General features: G+C 46.1%; 2 protein-coding genes across 3 annotated transcripts; one reads left to right on the forward strand and one right to left on the reverse strand.

Annotated features, from left to right (window-relative positions):
* Positions 1 to 328: 328 nt before the first annotated feature.
* On the reverse strand, positions 329 to 5,883 carry OAZ3 (ornithine decarboxylase antizyme 3). Its single transcript, XM_065904094.1, is given in 6 exon segments — positions 329 to 471; positions 1,141 to 1,226; positions 1,703 to 1,878; positions 2,634 to 2,708; positions 2,710 to 2,773; positions 5,852 to 5,883. Coding segments are annotated over 6 exon segments (576 nt in total).
* On the forward strand, positions 5,493 to 12,486 carry MRPL9 (mitochondrial ribosomal protein L9). Of its 2 annotated transcripts, none has more exons than XM_065904073.1 (7): positions 5,493 to 5,682; positions 5,873 to 6,029; positions 6,743 to 6,867; positions 7,082 to 7,132; positions 8,802 to 8,903; positions 11,758 to 11,841; positions 11,954 to 12,486. In XM_065904073.1, the coding sequence occupies exons 1-7, from the start codon at positions 5,530 to 5,532 to the stop codon at positions 12,086 to 12,088; spliced, it is 807 nt and encodes a 268-aa protein (XP_065760145.1). In that variant the 5' UTR covers positions 5,493 to 5,529; the 3' UTR covers positions 12,089 to 12,486. The 2 variants fall into 2 exon arrangements, with proteins under 2 accessions (XP_065760145.1, XP_065760152.1); XM_065904080.1 differs by having other exon boundaries at positions 11,758 to 11,818.
* The last annotated feature ends 3,428 nt before the right edge of the window (positions 12,487 to 15,914 follow it).

The raw sequence follows: 15,914 nt of genomic DNA on the forward strand, positions 1-15,914 counted from the left end.
AGATGGTTAAAACAAATGAGGGAATGGTTTGGGGACAGGGGAAAGGCAAAAGCTTAAAATCCTCAGGTCCTTCCCCTGTCTTGCTCAGACCCCTTTGAGCTTTTCAGTCATCAAATGTCTGTCTATCCTACAGTGAATTCAGCTCTGTAAGGCTCATTTTTCACTCCAGCCAAACCCTCTCCCCCCCGCCCCCCTGCAAAGAAATAGTAAACACCTGAGGATTGCACTACCCTTTACTCCTAGATGGAAGGTGTTTTTGTCACATCCTGGAACCTTGGTTCTCACTTAACAAGGCTCCCAGCCCCTCACAGAGTAGGAATATGCATGTTCAGGGAGGTTCACTGGGCAAGTGGCCAACATCCCTTTCAAGGGGATACACCATAAAGATGACATTGTCCCAGGGAGGAAGGGCTGGGTGGCCTGGTCTGACCACCTCAAAGCCCATGTAGCTGAAGGCGCGTAGCAGAGCACCTGTGAAAAGAGAACAAAATTAGAATACTCTCATTCCCCTAGATTTGGCTTCTTCCACTGGGGAATGACCGGGCAGGGAGCAGTGTGGTGCAGGCGCAGGGATGATGTGCTTTGGAGTCAAACAGAGCTGGACTCTAACCTGGCTTCAGTGTTTTACATGTTTGTAAAATGAGGATCACAGAATTTAAATGAGATGTTTACAAAGTGCCTAACACAAATGATGGTATAATAAACTCTTGCCTGTCTCTCATATCCAACAGAGTATAAGCTCCCTGAGGGAGCAAGGGTTTCTGTAATGTGCACTTTGCATCTGGTTAAATATATTCCTGGCCTTTCGCCTGACCCTTTCACACTATGGGTGCTTAATACATTTGAGACTTTCTGTCCTACCAGCCACACCCCTTGAATGGCTTCTGTGTAATTTCACCAGTACTCCTTCAGTCTAGCTTCTGAAATCTGTGTGCAGGGCCTTCCTGAGAGTTATGACTTGAATGAACAGAATGCTAGATGCCTTAATTTCCTTGGTAGGGAGAAGGGGATGGATGTTGAATCCCTGAACTGCCTGAACATGCCCTTTCGAGTGAGGTGAGGAAGGTTCTCCTATAAAGGGGAAATCACTGTCAGTTGCTTCAACACGAAGGGCCAAGAGGGATAGAGCAGATTCCCCACCTCTGTCATTCCGGTTGTTTTGGAAGTTTACAAACACGGAATCCACATTGGTCTTCTCCTCTACATACTCCAGTGCTGCGGTCAAACTAGGGATCAGAAGGAAAATGGTTAATGGCATGTTTCGCAAACTCAAAATCGAGAAAGGTGCCAATTTGCAGCAGAAGATATTTTATTGCTCAGTTTCCTGACCCAAGGAAGTGAAAGTTCCAAACTAGTTTTGATGGGTTTTTCTCTGAAGCTAAGGGTTTATACACTATGGCCTGATACCCCTGCTGTGGAAGGGGCTTGGGGAAGAGGGGCCACAAACAGCTGGAGATCACTTCCTTTCAACTATTTATGGATTCCACCTTGTGATTCTGAATCAGTTTAGCAACCTCCTATGGGCTGTTATCCCTTGAATCCAGATCCTGGCTCAGCTCACCAGCTGGTTCAGTGTTTTGAATGTATCCAGCTCCTGAATAAGCCCTCACTGGCTAGCATGCCCGTTAACCTGATTGTGACATCAGAGTGAAAACCTTACCTCTTCCCTCACCTCTCCCTCCCCCCATCCAGGCTCAGTCACCTTTCCCGGCTGCCTTGATCCAAGGCCCGATACGGGATGTCCAGGAAGAGCCTATGGTCACATAGAAGGCCGTGCCAGTGGGCAGAGGTCTGGGGGGTGAGGCGGAAGTGGAAGTCTAACTGCACCGGGTCCTTGTGAAGCAGGGGGTCAGTAGACAGCACCGTCAGGTTCCCAGCCTAGAAAAGGAGTAAAAGTGAGAATAACAGCCTACTGTTTCTGTGCTCACCTAACCCTCAAATCAGATCTCAGACCTGTTTGGGTGTGTCTGTGGAAGCAAGAATGGGGCTGATGGAGAGCCTCAGTAAAGTGGAGCCAGGCCTTACTCAATATCTCTTAGTCCTAGGACCTAACTGTCCCTACCATGGAGTTTTCCTTGGTAAATATTTGGAATCTGGAGTCAATACTACCTGCTGACTTCACTCAGGGGTGCACTAATGGTTCAGAAACTTTTATTTACATCAAACAGCTTATTCTTTAAACAAAGCTGTGCTGTTTACTGTCTCACTAATAATACTCTTCTACTTTTTCCCATCATATATGTTTTCTCTAAATTCTGCCACTTCTTATCTAAAAATGCATAGCTCATACCTAGGCATGATGACACAAAGGCAAGTGCAGGAGTTCTGGATTCTAGACCCAACACTTAGCATCTAAACAGCTTTATGTCCCAGACTACAGCTTTATGTCTTAACATAGTCTTATCTTTGTTTTCAATTCCTCTTTTCCCACCCTGCTTTTCAACACCAGCTCTAGGACCCTGCCTTAAGTTCTCTGGACCAGAATCCTTGTCTATAAAAGCAAGTCACTTTTACACAGGAGCTCACAGCTTTCTATGATTTATTTTCCAACTAGTTCATGTCCCTTTGCAAGATATCATATTACAGCAAGCAGTGGGCTGCCATGTCCCAGCAGCAGCTCCCAGTCCACTTACCGAATATAATTCCTTGAGCTGGTCCTGATCACCCTGCTGGGTGCGTCTGCCCCCCTGAAGACCTACCAGGGACTCAGGAGCACTGAAGACAGCAACGGGGCCGGAGTGTCAAGTCCTCCTCTTCCTTATAAGTGGTGATGCTGATGAGGAAATAGAGGCCCACATTAGTTGATCTCTGAGTCTGAGATGAGGAGAGACTTACCTTCCAGGTACACTGAGCCAAGCTCTGGCACTGTCTTCTGTATCTTACATGAACCAGCCTATCTATTTCCATTTCCCCAGGCCAGCCAGATAGAAAGGTTTACAAAGTTTCATGCCAGCCTTTCACCCTATTTTGGTATTATCTTTTGCCACTTAGGGAGTCCTTTCAAATTCTTTTATTTTTCTTTACAGTTTATATAAACAACTACAGGTAGAGATTAAAACAAGTACCTTCTACAGCAAGGCAGCATCTTCTCCCGGAGGGTGATCCGGTACTTGTAACAGTAAAGGTAATAGGCGTATGGTGACCAGAACGGGTAGAGGTAGTTCCGTGTTTTTCCCCTCTTGATATAAGAAAGGGAGTAGAAAGAGGGGCGTGACCTGTAACAAGGCAGTTTCTTAGTTCAGTGCCTCCCCGCGGCAAAGTGAGGTTCAGGGGCTGGCGGCAGGGGTTCAGGCCACTGGGACCATTGTGACACGGTGAGCACTGTGACGTGGACAAAGGCTCAGCCCTTCAGTCACTTCAGGACTCCTCTCTGCTGCTCCCTACCCCACCCTACCCGCTTAGGTAGCCCCCATAGCTCTTGTTCAACTAGTATGGACTTCACGGCTGTACCAGAAATTAAAATACTGTTTGTTTCTGTATGGTTGGTAAACACCCCTGGCTGACCACTTGTGCTCACAAAACGTGGGCTTCCCTCTGGCATGTGCATGTGGCAAAAACACACTTCAGTAACAGATTGGGGTCTGACACTGCAGGAGGCTTCTAAGGCCCTGATCCAGTATCTGACTTGATTGGTTAGTTCCCTGTTCCTATCAGTTCAATATTTTTATTATCCCTACCTTTAATAACCCAATGGTTCTACATGTTGTTGAACTTTCTCAGTGCCTTATGGGGTAGGAACTGCAAACTCAATGCCTCCAGGGGCCTGGACAGCTAGGGGAAATTAGTGGAGCTGCTGGGTGGGACTATAGCAAAAGGAAAAGCTCACACACTCTTTAAAAAAAGAGGGGGGGCGGGGTGCGGTGGTGACACAGCTCAGCTCCAAGTTTCCATGCAGGAATGCAGACCAGATCATATGATTTTCAACAGAAACTGGAAAGAGATTTTTGTGGTAAGTTTCTCAAAAAGATTTTTTTTTAATCTGAGAAATTTTACTACCTGGGAAGCCCTGTAAACTATAGGGGGGTAGAAGAAGAAGAGAGCTAATGGGACTGGGTCATACAGGGCCTTGTAGACCATTGTATGGCCTTTTCTTTGACTAAAGGGGGAAGTCTTTGCAGGTTTTGGACAGATGAGACATGATCTAACATGTCTTTCAAAAGATTCTGATGGGTATATTGCAAATAAACTGTAGAGCTCTAAAGGATATTTGTTAGGAGACTATCGCTGTAATCCTGGAGAAAGACAGTATCTTATACCATGGTGGAGAGCTGGAGGTGATGGGATGTGGTTGGATTCTGGAAATAGTATAAAGGTAGCACCCACAGGATTTCCTGAAGTAGGAGAGAAGGTGAGTCCAAGAACTGAAAGAATGGAGTTACCATCGACTGAGAGGAGAAAGGCTGCAGGTGAGGCAGTATGGGGCAGAGGATAGAGATGGGTTTAGTTTGGAGCTTAACTGAATTGTCCACAGATGTGTAAGGGGAAGATGAAGTAAGCAGCTGGATAGTCATGTGTGGAGTTTAGAAGTCTAGGGTAAAGACAGAAATTTGAAATCATTGGCATATGAGAAGAGTAAAGATCCCAAGACTGAGTCCTGGAGGCACTCTAAGAGATGAAGAATAAAGAAGAAATCAGCAAAGGAGACTGAAGAAAATGAGTGAAGCTCCCCGCTTGTTTCTGGGAGCATGTTGAGACCGGAAGGAGAAAAGTAAATCGGTGTCCTGGAAGCTACCTAAAGAAAGTGTGATTACGAGGGACTACTGGGCAAAGGCTGTTTATAGGTCGTATAACATGATGCTTAGGGCATATTTCCATAAACCTCTTATGCCAAACAGGCCCTATTCATTCCACTTATGTGGTTTACTCCCCAATACTGAGACCCTCCACAGAGGGAACTGTCTCCATCGTGATTTACACTTCTTTAAATACTTGTTAAAAGACTATTGCAGTAATCCTGAAGGAAGATAGTATCTTATTCCAGGATAGGAGGACTAAATACTGTAGTGTAACGATTAAGAGGAGATCCTGAGGTGGGCAGTTTTCCAGAGGATTCCATCCTTCCACCACTTTTAGATAGATTTGAAGGAAGGAAAGGGAGAGCAGTACCCTCTCCTCTCAGCATCTAGCTATCACAGAACGTCAGAACTGGAAGCGATCTCAGAGAGCGACTGGAGCTAAATAAAAAGCCCTCAATAATAAAGACACTAACAAAGACGAGTGAAGCCAAGGGAGAGACAGCGTGTCTTTCCCGGTGTCAGTACACCTAACAGTCATTCCACTATCTGTCAATAGCTATGGGTATCCTTCCCCGAGAAGAAATTGGGAAAGGGGAGTGACGGAAATGCTGAATCGTGGAGCACTCATCCCAGCCAGATCTCTGGTCCAGACATCCAAATCGCAGCTCAATCCGCGCCAGGCTTTCCTTGAAGCTCAGCGCGCAGAGCCGCGCCGGCTCAGGCGCGCCGCGGGCAGCCCGTGGGGCCTTTCCTGCCGCCTGCGCCTTGCGGTCCTTCCTCTGCGCCCGAGAACATGGCGGCAGCCGCTTTCGCGGTCCCGCGGGGAATTCGGCTGCGGGTGTTCGCTGAGCGGCTGCTGCGAGGAGGGGTCCGGGAGCTCCTCCGACCAACACCTTCAGGGAGCACCCCCGGCTCGGAGCGCGACTTCAGCCTGTCTCTCAGTCGGGTGAGGGCCGGGTCTGAGTTCTGGGGCTCCTTGCCTCTGGTGGAGCTAGTTATGGCCGAGGCTTGTTTTGAGAAGCGCGCTGAGACCGGGTGGGCCCCAAATTGAGGGTGGTGGGCTCTCCTTGAGGTGCCGGCGGCCAGTGGAGGAGGCTTCTCGAATAATCTCTCACCCTCGCTCCCCCGGCCGCCAGGGCACGGTCATCGTAGAGCGCTGGTGGAAGGTGCCGCTAGCGGGAGAAGGCCGGAAACCGCGCCTGCACCGGCGACACCGCGTCTACAAGCTCGTGGAAGATACGAAACACCGGCCCAAAGATAGCCTGGAGCTCATCCTCACCCAGTCGGTGGACGGTAAGGCCCGGGGAGAGGTACTTCACTCAGCCTGGTTCTGTTCGGCATCAACTTTTTTCTGCCCTTTCACTCCGTTGGGGGAATGATCAGCTGTCTGAAAAGCATCAGCGGTGAAAAGTGATTGTGACATTGATTTCCTACATAGAAAATTAGAATATGAATGCAGCATCATCTAAGTTTATGTTCCAGAGCCTTGGAAGGCCTCATTTTGACTTTCCCTATGCCTGGGCTTCCCAGGTGGCGCTAGTGGTAAGGAACCCGCCTGCCAATGCAGGAGACTTAAGAGACACTGGTTTGATCCCTGGATCGGGAAGATCCCCTGGTGAAGGACATGGCAACCCGCTCTACTATTCTCCCCATGGAGAGAGGAGCCTGGCGGGCTACGGTCCACATGGTCGCCAAGAGTTGGACAAGACTGAAGCCGCTTAGCACAGCATCTTTTACAGTGTGTGGGGAGAAAGGCCTGACAGTAGGCACCACATACTGAAATCTCCGTAATGGGACAGTGCTTCACTTTCTACATGGAATATTGAGTTTCTCAATCAGGCCCTAAAGAAATGAATTAGAAATCGTGGTGTTCATAGTGAGTACTAATATTTCTTCTGGGAGGAATAAGCACTGAGAGAGAATAAGAGGTCTCTTTTTCTTTGATCATCTCCTGTTTAGGCACTGCTAGATAATTCTGATCCTGTGCCTCTGTTCTCTGTTGGCAGAACTTGGAGTCCGAGGTGACCTGGTCTCGGTGAAAAAATCTGTGGGCCGTAATCGACTACTTCCTGAAGGACTGGCTGTGTATGCATCTCCTGAAAACAAGAAGCTGTTTGAAGAGGAGAAACTGGTGAGCCCAAAAAGAAAGCAGAGGGACTCAAAAGATATTAAAACCTGAACATTGCTTCTGACAACTTCTTTCCCTTTGATATTTATTTTGAAAATGAGGTAGGGACTAGAAGAAGAGGAATTCAGAAGCCTATACGATGCCCAGCATAGTAAGACTTTGTTGTCAGTTACCATGGACTCTTTTCTCTTTTTCAATCTGTAACTTTCTTTTCTAGCTGAGACAAGAAGGAAAACTAGACAAGATCCAGACCAAGGCAGGTGAGGCGGTGAGTAGAAACATAGAAAATCTTTATTGGTCACCTACAGAAGTCACCAACCTCTCCCTTAAAAGGCTTGTTGATTTCCTTGAGGTCTCTTGATTTCGGGCACAAGGTAGGGGCAAGGGGAAGTATTGTGGCTACTGTAACTGATATTAATTTTAAGACCTCCTAGGAGATCCTCACACGTTGAGTTAAGTGCTCTAGCTTATTGAGAGCTTATTGGGAGGCCCCAACCTGGGCACCAGGGGACCCATGGAAAAATGTGAGATGAGGACTCTGCCTTCAGGGATGTTTACACACAGGCTGGAGAGAACACAGACACAAGAGAAAGTGATACATAAACTCAAGACAACAAATTATGAGTGACGTGGACTGAAACAGGGTGATTGAGGAGGGATTTTTTTCAGATGGGATTGAATTAGGCCTTGTGGGATTAAGAGACTTTGGATAGACCAGGAAGGTAGGAAAGGTATTAAGGGAGACAAAGTCTCAATAGATAATTAAGGCATGTTTTAAGGTTACACTTCATTTATACTTATTACAAAATATTGGGTATATTCCCCATGCTGTACAGTACATCCTTATAACCTATCTACACTCTATATCTGTGTGCATGTTTTTTCCTCATTATATTCACTGATTTGTATTTTTTAGATTCCAGATATATAAGTGATATCATACCATATTTTTCTGACTTATTTCACCTAGCATAATGCCCTCCAAGCCCATCCTTATTGCCGCAAATGGCAAAATTTTGTTCTTTTAAATGGCTGCATAGTATTCCATTGTGTCTGTGTTTGAGTGTGTGTGTTTGCATATACCATATCTTTATCCATTCATAATAGACACTTAGGTTGCGTCCATAACATGGCTATAAACATTGGGGTGCGTGTATCTTCTTGAATTAGTGTTTGGGAGGGGGGGTTGGACATAATGTACCCAGGAGTTTAATTTCTGGATAATATGGTAGTTTTAATATTTTTAGTTTTTTGAGAAACTGCTCTACTGTTTTCCACAGTGGGTGCACAAATTTAAATTCCCACCAACAGTGTACAAGGATTCCCTCTTCTCCACATCCTTGCCAGCATTTGTTATTTGTTTTCTTTTGATGATCGCCATTATGTCAGGTGTGAAGTGAAAGCTCAGTTAAAGCATGTTTTAAAATAGAAAGTAGACCAGACTAGTTAAAGCAGAGGACAATAGTATATTAGGAAATACATGACCGGAAAGTGGGGTGGGCATGATTTATAAAACATCTTTAATCCTCAGCTAATGAATTTATACTTCATTCTGTAAGCAAGGAGGAATCATTAATGGTGTAGTGGTAGGATTAAAGGGCCAGAATATTGGGTTAAAACAGTCTATAAAAGTTTCCATCCTGAGACGAACAGTCGATGAGCCTAACTTTGACATGGCCTGTGTCTCCTTGCTTAGAAATAGCCAAGTATAGGCAGCATTCCCCTCCAGAGCATTGTTAAAACATCTTTCCATAATGTCAGTCTTGAGACAATAGGAATTTTTATCTTTCGTATTCATCATCTCACCTCTGTTGGCTATGAGGCAGGAATCGTGCTTTGCCTGAACTCTCAGACTTTATGCCTCTTGGCCTCTTGCTAACATGTTTCCTCTCCTTGATTCCAACTCTAACCTATCCTCTGTTTATAATTCCTCTCAGACAGTGAAATTTCTGAGGAGTTGTCACCTGGAGGTAGGAATGAAGAACAATGTCAAATGGGAGCTAAACCCTGAAATAGTTGCCCGCCACTTTCTCAGAAATGTGAGTACTCCCAAACACCACTATACCCCTAAGATGGAAGCTACCCCTGGGAAGAAGCAGCTACTCCAGGATTGATCCCTCTGTTAGGAAAGGGTGTGATCATCCAGTTGAAGTTAGGGAAAACTTTTTTTTTTTTAATTATAGTTGATTTAAAACATGTTAATTTCTACTATACAGCAAAATGATTGTTTTATATATATGTATCCTTTTTCGTATTCTGTTATGGTTTGTCGCGGGATATTGAATATAGTTCCCTGTTGTATACAGTAGGAACTTGCTGCTTATCCATCCTGTATAGTCGTAATATATAGTCTGCTAATCCCAGACTTTCAATCCATCCCTCCCCAATCTGGCAGCCACAAGTCATTTCCCTCCCACAGCTGTGCAAGCCAGTCAGGAATGCTTTCCCTAAGTTGGACAGCTATATGTAAATCAATGCACCCTCCTCCTTGGCAGTCAGAAGTCTGTTCTCTATGTTTGTGAATCTGTTTCTGTTTCATAGATCATTTGTGTCACATTTTAGATTCCACATATAAGTGACAGCATATGGTATTTATCTTTCTGACTTAGTTCACTTAGTATGGTAATCTAGGTCCACCCCTGTTACTGCAGATGACATGATTTCATTCTTTTTTTATGGGTGAGTAGTATTCCATTGTATATATGTACGACAGTTTCTTTATCCACTCATGTGTTGATGGACATTTAGGTTGTTTGCATGTCTTGACTGCGATGGGTCTTTTGTCACTTCACGCAGGCTTCCTCTGGTTGCAGCGAGCATGGGCTACTCTCTGTTGTGGTGTGCAGGCTTCTCACTGTGGTGGCTTCTCTTGTTGCAGAGCATGGACTCTAGGTGTGGGGGCTTCAGTAGCTGTGGCACAGGGGCTTAGTTGCTCTGCAACATGGGGGATCTTCCCGGACCAGGGATCCAACCCATGCCCGCTGCATTGGCAGGCAGATTCTTAACCATTGGACCACCAGGGAAGTCCCACGTATATCTTTTTGAATTACAGTTTTGTCCAGATATAAACCCAGGAATGGGCTTCCCTGGTGTCTCAGATGGTAAAGAATTGGCCTGTGATGCAGGAGACCTAGGTTTGAACCCTGAGTTGCAAAGATCCCCTGGAGGAGGGCATGGCAACCCACTCCAGTATTCTTGACTGGAGAATCCCCACGGACAGAGGAGCCTGGTGGGCTGCATGCAGTTCCTGGTGTCACAAAGAGTCCAGCACAACTGAGTGACTAAGTGCATACCTAGCAATGGTGTTGCTGGATCATATGGCAACTCTAGTTTTATTTTTTTGAGGAAGCTCCATATTGTTTTCCATACTGGCTGCACCAGTTTACATTCTCAGCAGGAGTGTAAGAGGATTCCCTTTTCTCCACACCCTCTCCAGCACTTGTTATCTGTAGACTTTTGTTCACTTTTGGATACACTAGCCTTCGTTGCTTCATGGGGGCTTTTTCTAGTTGTGGTGAGTTGGGGCTACTCTGTACTTGCAGTACATGGGCTTCTCATTGCAGTGACTTTTATTGAGGATCATGGGCTTCAGTGGTTGTGGCGTGTGGACTCTGTAGTTGCAGGTTGCAAGCTCCAGTTGCCTCTCGACATGTGAGATCTTCTCAGACTAGGGCACTGAACCCATGTCCCCCGCATTGGCAGGTGAATTCTTTACCACTGGACTACCCGGGAGGTCCATGTAGACTTTTTAATGATGGCTGTCCTGACCGGTGTGAGATGGTACCTCATTTACTTTTGATTTGCATTTCTCTAATCATTAGCAATGATGAGCATCTTTTCATGTGTTTGTTGGCCATTGTATGTCTTCTCTGGAGAAGTGTCTGTTTAGGTCATCTGCCCATTTTTTGATGGGGTTGGCTTTTTTTTTTTCTTTCAATTTTTATTATTTTTAGCTGACTTGATCTTCATTGCTGCGCCCAGGCCTTTTCTAGTTACAGTGAACAGGAGCTACTCTCTAGTTGCAGTGCACAGTCTTCTCACTGTGGGGGCCTCTCGTTTCAGAGCACGGCCTCTAGTGTGCATGGGCTTAGTTGCCCCACAGCATGTGAAATCCTCAGGGATTCAACTCATGGCCCCTGCATTGGCAGACAAGATTCTTAACCACTGGACCACCAGGGAAGTCCAGTTGGGTTGGCTTTTTTGTTGTGGAGTTGTATATGAGTTGTTAGTATATTTTGGAAATTAAGCCCTTGTCAGTGGCATCATTTGCAAATATTTTCTCCCAATCTGTAGGTTGTCTTTTTGTTTTGTTTATGGTTTCCTTTGCTGTGCAAAAGCTTGTAAGTTTGGTTAGGTATCACTGTTTACTTTTGCTTTTACTTCTGTTGCCTTGGGTGACTAACCTAGGAAATCATTGGTACGCCATTTTGAGTTTAATTTTGTGTATGGTGTGAGGATGTCTTCTAACTTCACTAATTTACATGTGGCTGTCCATCTTAGGGAAAGTGTTCTTGATTGGTTTGCAGGAATGTGGGAGGGAAATGACTAAGGATGGTCACAAAGAAATTGAAAACTGATAGGAGAAGATGGGAACATTTATTTTCTCTAGATAGGAAAAGCTGGGGAATTGTGACACTGGAGAATTTTTACTTATGTGGATGAAGAGATTTTGATCTCAAACCCTGTTTCTCTTTGTGAAACCACCTCCCTGAGAAATCAGGACTGGGTTTCCCTGCCGCTTTTCGTGGAGGTTTGTGCCTTTCCGTGGGGTCAGCCAGGGTAGACTCCCCAGTTTTACTTACCCCTCTACAGGGAAGTCTAGAATCCTCTTGAGACTGCCCGGAGTGGCAGCCACGTAAGCAGAGCTCCTTTTGGCTATTGATTTGTTTGCAGCTTGGCGTTGTGGTTGCCCCACATGCACTAAAGTTGCCCGAAGAGCCCATCACCCAGAGGGGTGAGTACTGGTGCGAGGTGACGGTGAGTGTTCCACATACGGTCTCCTTTCTCTGATTGGGTAGAAAGCTGGGGTTGGGTGGTGGTAGCCCTATTTGCCCAGCTGATTGAAGCATTCCTGTTGTTCTGTGTGCAGGTAAATGGACTTGACACTGTGAGGGTACCTATGTCTGTGGTGAACTTTGAGAGGCCCAAAACCAAAAGATATAAGTACTGGTTAGCCCAGCAAGCTGCCAAGGGAATGGACTCCACCAGCTCCCAGGAGATCTGAACCTGTTCTCCCTCGAAAGCAGTGAAGCAGAAACAGAGGAACGGTGGAGCAAAGATGAACCAGCACTGTGATGCTGCTCCTAGCTCTGACCAAACACGGGGTTTTAGAGAGCGTACGGAGGCAGCAACAGCAGATCGGACTGTATGTATGTGTTTAATCGTCCATATTTGCCATCTTCAACAGTTATCACGTTTGGCCTTATTGGGGATGCCTGCTCCAGAAGTACAGGCTGTGGATTTGATAAGCTAAATGTTAATAGACCAAAAGAGTCTAGATCCTACTTAGCCTCTTCCTTCATTGGAATTCATTGCAATAAATGGTAGAGCTAGCTAGCTTATTCTCATCATCCAAACTGAACACTGTATCTAAGAAAAAATAAAAAGCTTGTGTTCTTTTTAGGTGGTGTTTACTGACTTGAGTAGACTGGGGACAGGACTTCCAAGTGGAATGTCCTCTTAGAAAGCCCCTGGGGTTTGCTGGTCAAAGGGGAAAAAGAATATTTTGGGGGCTACAGCCCACAGTTGCTATGGACAAATTACCCAACAAGCTGATATGCCTTATGGTCTTAAAACTTATTAAGTATATTAATAAAGTCCTCAATGCAAATAAGCACAATGGATTCTACTTGTCTAAGGAGATCTGAATAAAGCCTAAGAACAGTTGTTGGAGAAAATAAAACTGGAATGAAAGAAGTTTAAAAAGGGAACTCCTAAAATTTTGAAAAAGAAAATACCTTGGTTTCTAGACAAAGGTTAAGATGTGGGGCTAGTTCATAAGTAATTATGGATTGGCAGATGAGGCAAGTAGATAGTTCTGCATAAGTTCAAGGTTCATTCCTGGAAGAAAGACCAACTCTTGTTAAGTGGATTGTGCTGGAGTCACTCAAATGTGAGATTTTTAGGAAGGATAAAGATGAGACCATTGACTCTTTGCTACCCTTACCAGAAGCTCAGAGAAATTGATTTATCCTGTTTGAGCTCACCCGCTTTGCCAAGCCAATTAACTACTTTCATCCGCATGTAGCCATCCTTGCTAATAAGAGTTCTTTCATTAGTGGTTGCAGCACTTTTATCTGTATCCAACCTCATACTTTCCAGAATTCCATAACTCAGGTCGAGCACTAGTATTCTTTGAAATTTGCTGTTCTACTGTCAAATTTGCATCAATCCCTGCTGTCCTTGAAATGGAAAGGTCATTTAACACTGCATCATTCCATACCACCATCATCACCACGTTGAAGCTCTCTGAAATTGAGCAACAGACAACATTCCACACAGCTAATCTCAAAAAGTGTTTAAATACTTGTCATAAGATGAGTTCTTGGCAAAACCATGATGTGGGTGAGGTTTACTGGGGGGAGTCCTCTAGATTAACACCTGTTGGGGAATGAAGGAAGCAAGATTAGGTAGACACAGAGGTTGAGCTGATGCAGTTTCAGCAAAGGTCTTAGTCCCACAGGAGGCTGAAGCTAGGAATGGCTCTACAGAGATATGTACCACTTAGGCAAGTGGCCAGATCTATGGAACCTGACACTGACCAGGAGAGGGTCTTGGGTGAGGTGACTGATTTCAGGCACAGGCAGTTCCCAGGGGGAACACAGATGAGAGCTGTATGCATTCTCAGCAGCCTGGGAAATAAGTGCCTCAGTGCTGAAGGCAGGCGTCAGGGCAGCACACCGTAGTGTCCACTACAGCCCACTTACTGTGCTCTTCAGACCCATTTGCTTCATCAGTCCTAAAGTGATCCTTCAGGTTCTGGGAAAACAAAAGGAAGATCTGGGACAGACAATAGACCCTGCTGCTGGAGCTTAAGTCTACAACTGATACCTATTTCCTCTTCAACTACCCATTCTAGATTCTTTCCCACATCCCCCCAGTTTATACTTCTGTTGGCCCAAATGGGTTACCTTCTCAGGCCATGACTACACTTGTCCGTTTATAATAAAAATTAGGCAAGAGTGGATGACTTAGGTGCCAAGTATACACTCCCTTGTCCCCACTGTGTAATAGCAGCCCTGCCTCCTGATGGTTAAGAGTCAGTTACTCCTGCCAGGTTAATGATTCCTTCCCTTAACCTCATTATCTTTTGGTAGTGATCGGAAGTAAATCTGGTGACAGCCCTAACTTAAAATGTAATGATATTTTTAGTGTGTCCACTAGTAAAACTTCTGTGAAGCAGGACTTCTAAATATTCAGAGCCCCGAGTTGGAACCACGATTTCCTCCAGGTGGGTCACTGAGAGTGATGGTAAAGGGGGGCTGCTCCTACACCCAACCCCGTTTCCCAGACCCATATGTTTTAGTTAGGGACAGCACTCCAGGTTGTCTGTTGATCCAGGGTATAAACTGTATCCTGGAGGATGGTATCTCATCTTTACAGGATGTCGTCTCCAAGCTGGTGTCTCCAAGGTGTTCCATTGTTGCTTCTAGATAGTATGGTATGTGATCAGACCACGGATCCTATGGTCAGGTACCCAGTGTTGTACCTCCTTGCTATAATAGGGGTCTCTTAGGGTTGATGAAGATAAACTGACTAGAAATTGAGAAACAGAACACTAGATGAGGGAGTGACCAGACTTTTGAAGATCTGCAGAGGGGTCCCCTCAAACCTTGATCTGAATACTGATCTCTGGATGTGTGGGGTGAAACCATGAGGCTGAGGAGTGGGGAAAACCAAAAGACAGTAAGCCAAACAGTTCTCAGAGCTCCCACACACAATACTGGGAATGTTCTGTTTGTATTCCTGACTGTGGGTAGATCTTAAAGAGCACCAGGTGGAGTCTTCAAAAGGGCATTAGGATAAAGGCTACTCTGGACCCACCATGCAAAGCTTGAAAGCAAGCCCTGAAAGGATCATACTGTTAACCATGCATGCCAGAACCAAGACCAACACTCATGAAAGATGCAGCAAACATAAAATATGACTCTAGGGGGAGGAGCCAAGATGGCGGAGGAGTAGGACGGGGAGACCACTTTCCTAGAAATTCATCAAAAGAATAACTGAACACAGAGCAAACTTCACAAAACAACCGATCGCTAGCTGAGGTCACCAGGCGCCCAGAAAAGCAGCCCATGGTCTTCAAAAGGAGGTAGGACAAAATATAAACGATAAATAGTGAGACAAAAGAGCTAAGGACGGAGATCCGTCCCGGGAAGGGTCTTAATAGAGGACGTTTCCAGACACCGGGAAACCCTCGCACTGGCGGGCCTGGGGGAAGTGTTTGAATCTCGGAGTTTGAATTTGGCTGGGAGGGATAGAATACATAAAACCCACAGATTACGAGCCTAAAAGCAACTCCCAGCAGAAAAGTACCCCAGACGCCCGCATCCGCAACCAGCAAGTGGGGGCAGATCGGAGAGGAGTGGGCGGCATTGCTTGGGGTAGGGTCTGGGGCCTGAGTGCCCTGAGGACAATCGGAGGGAGCTTTTGTGAGTTGCCAACTTGAACTGTGGGAGAGCAAAAGAGAGAGAAAATTAACCGGCCCGAACACACTGCCGGCCGTTCTCAGAACAAAGGGACCGAGAAAGTCCTGAGAAGAGCTCGCAGGCTGCGGACCGGCCCAGCCCCGCCAGAGGCAGGAGGCAGGGGGGAGGGGAAAGGGGCAGGCTCAGCCCCAAGGACCGCATCCCCTGCCACACTGCAAACGGGCCTCCGCCTTCTAATCAAAGACCTCCGGAGATTCGATGGTCGACATCCGCCGGGAGGGTCGTGGCTAGACACGGTACACACACCCGGCCAGTGCGGGCGGGATTGGGGCTGGGGACGCAGAGGGCAGAAGGCGCACGCACCCGACTGGCGCGGCGGAAACTGAGGCTGGGATAGCGGAG

This window comes from Muntiacus reevesi, chromosome 1, assembly GCF_963930625.1.
Source record: "Muntiacus reevesi chromosome 1, mMunRee1.1, whole genome shotgun sequence".
Classification (NCBI taxonomy): Eukaryota; Metazoa; Chordata; class Mammalia; order Artiodactyla; family Cervidae; genus Muntiacus; species Muntiacus reevesi.